The 9,622-nt window shown below is 36.1% G+C and overlaps 1 protein-coding gene across 2 annotated transcripts in view; it reads right to left on the bottom strand.

The window, feature by feature from the left end:
- Nucleotides 1-1,357: 1,357 nt before the first annotated feature.
- The window catches only part of PDHX (pyruvate dehydrogenase complex component X), an 80,415-nt gene continuing 72,150 nt past the window's right edge, over nucleotides 1,358-9,622 (bottom strand). For both annotated transcript variants that reach the window (XM_068988749.1, XM_068988750.1), the window contains 2 exons: nucleotides 4,910-4,974; nucleotides 1,358-2,467 (listed from right to left, as the gene is read on the bottom strand). In XM_068988749.1, coding sequence (XP_068844850.1) covers nucleotides 2,209-2,467; nucleotides 4,910-4,974 — 324 coding nt within the window. In that variant the 3' untranslated portion in view covers nucleotides 1,358-2,208. The remainder of the gene's footprint in view (nucleotides 2,468-4,909; nucleotides 4,975-9,622) is intronic.

Raw genomic sequence — 9,622 nt, 5'->3', positions numbered from 1 at the left:
GACTGCAGCCTACCAGACTCCTCTGTCCATGGGATTTTCCAGGCAAGAGTACTGGAGTAGGGTGCCATCGCTTTCTCTGTAAGGACACCACACCTCTTTCTCAAATCAGTGTTATTTCTCTGACCCTTCCATAAACCAAGGCAGTATAGATATATTAGAGAAAACACTGTTAGTCAGAATGAATGAGCATCTATACCAACAGCTGAGAACTCAAGCCATGAGAAGCAACTGATTATAGGAAAAGTTTGGCTGTGATGTCCATAAAGAATTAAAATGTCTTGAATTTATGGAGCATCTCTCCTGTGGAAGGCAGGACAGCTCTGAAAGGCAGGCGGGGCCAAGTATCACCCACTTCATCTACCAGGAAACAGATGTGACTACTGATCAGTGTAGTGGCTACTGATCAGGCATGACTACAGAAGAGTGTTAGTCCATTGGCAAAGCAAAACTCTAGGCCAAGGGTCACTTATGGCTGCCTCATGCTCTATTCTTCAGACATAAAAATTAGAAGAAAAAAAATTTTTTTCAGTTAAAATGAACTGAAAATAATGTGACTTATGAAAGTTATTTTGAAAATAGCATTTGCTTACAATTTTTAGTATAACTGTTAATATGACAAAAGTTTTGAAGACTATTTTTAAAGAATGGCTGAGTAAGTGGATTAAGCATCTTAGCAATTGATACATTGGGGCTCTAATTATTTTAGAAAGCTCTTTTGTTATAGCATAAGTAGTTCATCACGTCATAACATACAACTTATACCACAAGTAACTGGGAGTCACTGGTAAATTAAATCCATCCAATTCCAGGTTTAGTTAGTCTGTCAAGTGTAGCAGAGTTGTTAAAAGAAGTTCTAACCTTTACAAGAAGTAGTCAAACTTTCATATTACCAATGGAATAAAAAGGATAGTTCTCACCTGCTTGACAGGTTTTCTCTTCTCCTCTTTCTGAAGTTTTACATTCCACATCCATTATTTTCCTAATGTCATATTACAGGTGACCCCAGAACAACATGAGTTTGAACTGTGCACGTCCACTTAACACATGGAATTTTTTCAGTAAGTACCTACTATAACCCAATCCCCATTTGGTTGACTTCCCGGATGCAGAACCAGGGATATGAGGATCGACTGTAAACTTAAACACAGATTTTCAACTACACGGGCCACCATTATCCACCTGAGTTGTTCACGGGTTAACTGTAATTTTAAATTTATTCTCTCCTTCTGTAGGATCTCACTGAAGCTGTTCCAGGGAAATTACTAATCTATTTCAAGGTACTAAACTTCTGTGCCCTAATGTTTAAAATACAATAGAAATGTTTATATTTTCTTATAGTTTATTGCACAATATAAACTTGATTAAAATGTATTAACAACACATTGTATTCAAATGACACTAAATTAAAATGTTTGGCAGGAAATTACATGATTTAATATATTCCAACTCAGTATGAAGGTAAGCGAGCAGTTTATTTCTGAAGTTTTAGATATTTTAACTATAATTCATTATCAAAACAAATATTTTGGTCTCTTTTTTCATCATTAATTTTTTAAAAAATTCTTCTTCTTTAAGTTCACAGTGTCATGGAAGTGTAAAATAAGACTGCTAAAAACCACTTTAAAACATATGGCTTTATATACATAAAAAATTCAATAATGTTGCCACAACCCCTAATGCAGTGTGATTCTTATTTATTTACTAGTATCCAGAATAAACTTCTGTACATATTAAATTGTTCAAGTATGTCTAGAGCAGTGCTTGTAAAACTGAGGTCCCACTGATACAATAATGGGTATCTCTTTGAAGACCACTTCTAATTCCAACACAAGTAGAGTTCTAAAATTTTTTGATTTTACAGTTTATCATACATCCTCAAATATCCTAAAATGCTCCACTGAGCCAAACATCTAATTTAATTCACATCTAGCTTAACATCCCTTTAGTACAGCACCAGTGGTTAAACTAAGGATGCATCTGACTAACCAAATGTTCTCACTCTTCTTTTAGCTACAGTTTATTATTTACTTCCATAACATCAAACCCAAATGAAAATGAAGACAACGCAGGTCAAACTCTTTCATCTTAAATAAATACACATTTCACCCACTCCATACTTAAATACCTAATTGTTTTCCTATAGTGTATGTTTCTCAGTAACAGCAATACAATTAACTAAGCCAAAGACCAACTTCTTATCTTTGAGGATCAGGCAAGTCGGAGAGGATTCTCCAGGTTTGCTTTAAAACTTTCCAGAAACCTGGTGGCCAGTTCATCGTCTACCACCCGGCTGTCACTGGACATGGTGACCGTTATGAGCTGACGCTGCTGCAGCTGGGCATTCCCCTCTTCATCTTGAGTGAGCTTCAGCACAGGTCGGAATCTCCCTACCGCCAAAATGCAGGCCTGAGGAGGGTTGATCACGGCAGTAAATTCATCGATGCCAAACATCCCCAAGTTGGAAATACTAGGGGAAAACAAAAAGCTCTGAACGTGGTATGTCTTTAACCAAAGAACCCTTTCCCTGAGTCATACATTTTTACTTTACTGAAAAACTGTGCCCAGTTACTCAAAGACCAAAGAATACCATTTACTATAGTATCAAAAAGAAAGCAAGTAACAACACAGAAATACTGTATCTAATATAAACAGATACTCAGCACTGAACTGTAAGCCCCAGGCAGAGAAATATGGCAAGAAAAATAGAAAGAAAAAAAGAACTAGAAGAGTATAAGGGTTAGAAAAAAGAAATAAAACCTTGTTTGAAGATGAACTGACTGTGTACAAAGAAAATCTAAGCATCCACAGATAAACGAGTAAGGTAAGTGAATTTAGCTAAACCACTAGATAAATCAATGTAAAAATCTGTATCTATATACAGGTTGCTTTCATTAGAAAAAATTAATACAATGCCATTTATAATAGTATAAAAAAATCTAAATCTAATAAACATATATCTGATCCGTAAACAAAAAATTACAAAATACAGCTGAAAGAAATCAAATAACTAAGTAAACACTGGTATATACCATGTTCATTCACTAGAAGACTCAGTGCTATAAGGATGTCAATTCTCCTTAAACTTAAATCGATCAAACAATTCAATGCAATCCCAACAAAAATCCTAGCAAGGTCACTGCATGTGTGTATGAAAAAAGACAAGCTGATTTAAAATTTTATTTGGAAATACAAAGCCAGGAAAGACAATCTTGATGGTGAACAAAACTGGAAGACTTTCACTGTCACAGATCAAAAATTACAATTAGCTTGCATTAAGCAAGCAAAGGACAAACAGACCAACTGAAAAGGAGAGAGAATACAGAAAAGAACCAAACATGGTTACCTTCTCAATGCTATAGAGTAGTAATGGTTTCAATAACTGACATTTAGTCAATTAATTATCCACATGGGGAAAAAAAGAGAACTTTGACCTTTAAAAAAAAAAGAGTACTAACAACAAAGAAAAATACTGGTAAATAGGATTTTATTAACTCAGAACTTCTGTTCATTAAAAAACACCATCAGGCAAGTTTCAAAGGCAAGGTACAAAGTGGGAAAGGTATTTGAAATAATATGTATCCTAAAAAGTCTGTGTATCAGGAAAAAGAAACTCCTATAACACATTTTAAAAAATAGACACAAACTTTAGCAGGTGTTTTATTTGATAAGTAACCAGATACCCAAATGGCTGACAGATAAATGAAGACAGTATTCAACATCATTAATTTTCATTTCCCTTGGGCTTCCCAGGTGGTATCAGTGGTAAAGCAGGAGATGTATGAGACACAGGTTCGATCCCTGGGTCAGGAAGATTCCCTGGAGGAGGGAATGGCAACCCACTCCAGTATTCTTGCCTGGAGAATCCCTTGGACAGAGGAGCCTGGTGGGCTACAACCCCAAGACTGACTAAAACCTAACAATACCGAGTTAACAAGAATATGAAGCAACAGAAATTCTCATACACTGTTAATGGAAGCAAAAAATGGTAGAACCATTTTGAAAAGCTATCTGGCAGAATCTACTTAAGACATAAACCCAGCAATTCTACTTTCAGGTTTATACAAAAAAAAATACATACATATAGTCACCATAAGACACCGACAAGAATGTTCATGGCATCAGCATTTGTAAGAGCACGAAACTGTGAACAACACAAATGCCCAGCAACAGTGAAATGGACACTAGCATATTTATGCAGAATACTACACAATGCCACAGTGCAAGAATGAGCAAATGACTTTCACACAACATAGCTCATCTCACAGACATTAATGCTGAATGAAAGAAGTCAGACACTGAAGAATATGTATTTATATAAAGATCAACACTGGCAAAACAAAAATGTTGGTAATAACTTTCAGAATTGTGGTTACCCTCTAGGGGGTCAGAATTAGGAGAGATAAAGGGAAGCTTATGACATGGAGGTAACGTTCATAATCTTGCTTTGGTCGGTTACACAGATTTCTTCACTTTGTAAAACATTCCAGCTACATTCAGTGTACTTTACTGTATGTAAGTTATTACACTTAAACAAGAATAGACCTGATGATAACTCAAGAGTCAGAGTGTTAATATTTTACCCCAAGGGACCTAACCCCAAGGAACCTTAAAATAAATCACAAGTAGAAAAAAAAATAGTTGAGGTTTATAAACCTACTTACTATATGTCAGAACCTGAATGTCATTCTATGAACATCTGAATGGGCTAACCAGCTAACCCTAATGGCTTTCTACTAGCTCTAATACGAAAGCCTAACTAGTCTGAAGAACATTTTCACATATTCTCTTGTCTAAAGTATATTTAGCTTAAATTTTTAAAAAAAGTTTCAGAAAATAAAACAGGTTGACAAGTACTTTATAAATCTTATGTCTGTTTCATGCTACCAATAATTAAGAGTTTAAATTTTACCTAAAAGATCCTCCTTGGTATTCTTCAGGTAACAATTTTCCATCTCTGGCTTTCTTTGATAGAGCCTGAGAAAAATATAAGCAGAGCATGATAACCAACACTACATTATATAGCTGATTTTGTCACTTTAAATATTTTTATAGGGTACACTCTCATCTTTGATAGGCCTTGACTTTATAAGAGAGTATACATACATATGCATGTACATATACATTTTAAAATTATATATATATAATTTTCTCTAACACACTTAAAAATGAGTAAGTTAGAGCACAGTTAATCCAAGAAGCTATAAATCTGTGAATCAAAACTCTAGAAAAATCATTTCCCTTTAAAAACTGTTCAAATATTGGAATTATCTTGTATACTATGCAGAATGTTTGAGTATTCTTTATATATACAAGGCAATTTTCTGCTTTGCCTATGGACTTTTTTTCTTGCAAGACAAAGTATGAGAAGAGCTCTTTCTGTTAATTTAGTACCTTTTAAATAAATTATTCAGTGGCAACAGTCTCACAACCAGCACATCAACTTTCATCTTTCGGCATTTGCTTCTCTTTTACCCATAACAAACTAATTTCAAATAGTTGTTTAAAGAGACCCAGAATTTTATATTTACTTCACAATATTACAAGCAGCTTCAGTGTTGTCATTCTTTATAACTGATTTTTTAAATGTCTGTTTAACATTCTAAAGATCACATCTGCCACAATTCAGTCATTTTCCTAGTGGTGTAATTTGGTTAATTTGTTTCTTTTGAATTATTTCACATGATTTCTCAGAAGTGGAATTACAAAGCCCTAGAAAATGGACTTTTTGTTGTTGTTTTTGATCCTATAGCTAAAGCATTTCCTGAATGACCTAGTCTACACTGCTACAAGGGATGTAGAAATGCAGTCATTTCATGTCACCCTAAAGTTGAGGTCTAAAAACGTACAGAGGGAAAGACAGATAATACTCTGAAAGTCAAAAGCAGTTGAATTATTCTCTACTTGTACTTGCAATTAACCATACTTCTCTTAGTTTTTATTTTTCAATGCTTCAAAAGCAAGGGGACAGAGACTGAATCATTACATGTGAATAATAAAGAATTATTTTAGAGAGCAGGGATAAATGAAGCTATTGTCATTGGGTTGATGATACAAATCTAGGGCTTATTCAATATGATGTATTATATAGATAACAAAGATACATTTACAATTACCACTGATCGCTATTTAATTTTAAATCATAGATGATTCAATTTTTGAAAAATAAAACATTCTGTAAAAACCTAAAAATGATCTCAACACATCATTGTGACTTACTGCCAAACGCATCAATTACAGGTTTATGTTATTAGTACACAGTCACTTACAAAACTATATAGAAATTACAGGTTTATGTTATTAGTACACAGTCACTTACAAAACTATATAGATCCGGAACGAAAATTAAGAGATGTATTTAGACTTGTACTTGGAATATCACAAATAGAACAAGCGGCAAATGCATTTTTTTCCTGCCTTAAGCAATATAACTTCACATGATCTGAACAACAAGCATATATCATATGAACTTTAAAAGCTTTTCTCTAAAGGCAGATGATCACAACACATCCTGATAAGTTACCAGGCTAAAAGAAATAAAAAACATTTATTATTAAAAAAAAATAAAACAGACTGCAAGCATACATAATGTACTTTTAAAAAATCTCTATAAACCCAAAACGTATCAGTAGGATATTCATGTCAACGAACTCAAGAGAGCATGGAATAAGGATAGATTCTGATGAGTATCACTGGTTCTAAAAGTAACTAATCCTCATTGGTATTTCCTGGTAATGTGAACTTAAAAATCAAAGCACGTGTTCCCTGAACCATCCAGTTGACAGGACATAATACAAGCTAACTAGCAACTATTTCTAAAATTACCTCGTGTGTGCATGCTAATTCATTTCATTCATGTCTGATTCTTTGTGACCCTATGGATCGTAGCCCACCAGGCTCCTCTGTCCATGCGGATTCTCCTGGCAAGAATACTGGAGTGGGTTGCCATGCCCTCCTTCAGAGAATCTTCCCAACTCAGGGATCGAAACCGTGTCTCCTGCATTGCAGGTGGATTCTTTACTGCTAAGCAACCAGGGAAGCCCAAAATATATCACATGCCTTACTAATTCATTCAAAAAATTTATTGGCTACTAATGAGAAATGCTGGACTGGAAGAAACACAAGCTGGAATCAAGATTGCCGGGAGAAATATCAATAACTGGGAGAAATATCAATATCATATCATCTGTCAGATATGCAGATGACATCACCCTTATGGCAGAAAGTGAAGAGGAACTAAAATGCCTCTTGATGAAAGTCAAAGAGGAGAGCGAAAAAGTTGGCTTAAAGCTCAACATTCAGAAAATGAAGATCATGGCATCCGGTTCCATCACTTCATGGGAAATAGATGGGGAAACAGTGGAAACAGTGTCAAACTTTTTTTTTTCGGGCTCCAAAATCACTGCAGATGGTGACTGCAGCCATGAAATTAAAAGACCCTTACTCCTTGGAAGAAAAGTTAGGACCAACCTAGATAGTATATTCAAAAGCAGAGACATTACTTTGCCGACTAAGGTCCGTCTAGTCAAGGCTATGGTTTTTCCAGTAGTCATGTATGGATGTGAGAGTTGCACTGTGAAGAAGGCTCAGTGCCGAAGAATTGATGCTTTTGAACTGTGGTGTTGGAGAAGACTCTTGAGAGTCCCTTGGACTGCAAGGAGATCCATTCTAAAGGAGATCAACCCTGGGATTTCTTTGCAAGGAATGATGGTAAAGCTGAAACTCCAGTACTTTGGCCACCTCATGCGAAGAGTTGACTCATTGGAAAAGACCCTGATGCTGGGAGGGATTGGGGGCAGGAGGAGAAGGGGATGACAGAGGATGAGATGGTTGGATGGCATCACGGACTCGATGGATGTGAGTCTGAGTGAACTCCAGGAGTCTGTGATGGACAGGGAGGCCTGGCGTGCTGCGATTCATGGGGTTGCAAAGAGTCGGACACAACTGAGCGACTGAACTGAACTGAATGAGGTAAACTTTGCTTTGGTCTCTTAAAACTACTGTAATTAATGAAGAATAGCATGGAGTTTAAACTTGTTACTGTATTACTTTATTTAGGAAATATAAACCTGAACTTTGCTGAGGCATGCCTTTAGTCCCACACACTGACAACCTTGTGATTCTTAAGCGTCAAGAAGTACTCAGAGGAGGCGTTCTTAACTTGGAGTCCATGGATAGATATTCACAGTCTAATAAATTCCTTGAAAAACTACTTCCAACAGAATAATTTTTATTGAAACCTTTCTTTTAAATAAATTCAACTATTTGAAACAGTTTAATTTAAATAAATTCAACTAGTTGAATATATAAATTCAACTATTCAACTGAGCAACTATTATCTTCTAAGTACCATCCAGAATTAGATATATGGCAATGAACAAGACAGTCAACATCAGAGTGTCAGGAACATAGAGGGGTCGACAAATAAATAAACAAGGTAAATTCAAAGACTTATAAACCATACGAAGACAATAAACAGGGTAATTGTTTATTCAGGAACCTACTTTAGCTATGGAAGCCACAGAAGGCCTAAGAAAGTGGCATTTGAACTGAGAAATGCCTGGGTTTAAACAACTTCTAGTGCTTTCTAGATGCAACACTGTGGGCAAATTTCTTAAAAGTGCTAAATCTCAGTTTCTTCAATTTGAAGTTAAGGTTCCAACTATGATATAAAGCTATTAAGATTGAGTGAAGCGCTTAGCCTACTGTCTGGTACATTATAAGATAAGGAAGTGAAAGTCGCTCAGTTGTGTCCAACTCTTAGAGACCCCACGGACTATACAATCCATGGAATTCTCCAGGCCAGAATACTGGAGTGGGTAGCCTATCCCTTCTCCAGGGGATATTCCCAACCCAGGAATCAAACCGGGGTCTCCTGCACTGCAGGCGGATTCTTTACCAACTGAGCTATGAGGGAAGCCCTGCTGCTACTGCTGCTAAGTCGCTTCAGTCGTGTCCGACTCTGTGCGACCCCATAGACGGCAGCCCTAGTGGAGTGTTAATCACCGACCTTGAAGTGGGAGAGAGGCAGGCAGAATGGGAAGCTCAGACAAATAGCCAGAGCAAACAGACCCAGGAGCTGCTAGGAGTTACAGGAAATGCTCAAGGACCAACAGAGGCCCTGGGACATTCCCAAGGGCTGGGAGGGCCCTTCCCACTGCTGGCAGGCAGGTGACACTGCTTCCTAACCACCTCAACTTAGTTTCTTTTAGTATGCAATGAACAGCGAATGCTAACATAGCTGCTTTAAGAATCATATTATAGGACTAAAATTGATAAACTGGTTAGAATCAAAGAAATCTCCCCATAACAGTTAATTTTTAACTCTATAGTTAAAGGAAATTCTAATTCTACTGTTCAATCTCATAGGAATGTCACAAAAACACTAAAATTACATGTATTTCACTGCTGCTGAAAACTGTTCATGAAAAAAAGGTGTGCAGCATCTAAGTAATCCAACTTTTATTACTTTAACTTTTGAATACCACCCTTCAATTTTAAAAATGTTCCTTTTTTAAATATAAAAACACTCTGCAAATCTTTCCAAAGAGGAGGGAACAAAGATCTAAGTACGCAAATTCCACTAAGGTCACCTTTAATTATATTTAACTCTAAGATCCAAGAC

Source organism: Capricornis sumatraensis, chromosome 16 (genome assembly GCF_032405125.1).
Source record: "Capricornis sumatraensis isolate serow.1 chromosome 16, serow.2, whole genome shotgun sequence".
Taxonomy (NCBI): domain Eukaryota; kingdom Metazoa; phylum Chordata; class Mammalia; order Artiodactyla; family Bovidae; genus Capricornis; species Capricornis sumatraensis.
This window is presented reverse-complemented; position numbering and strand designations above follow the sequence as displayed.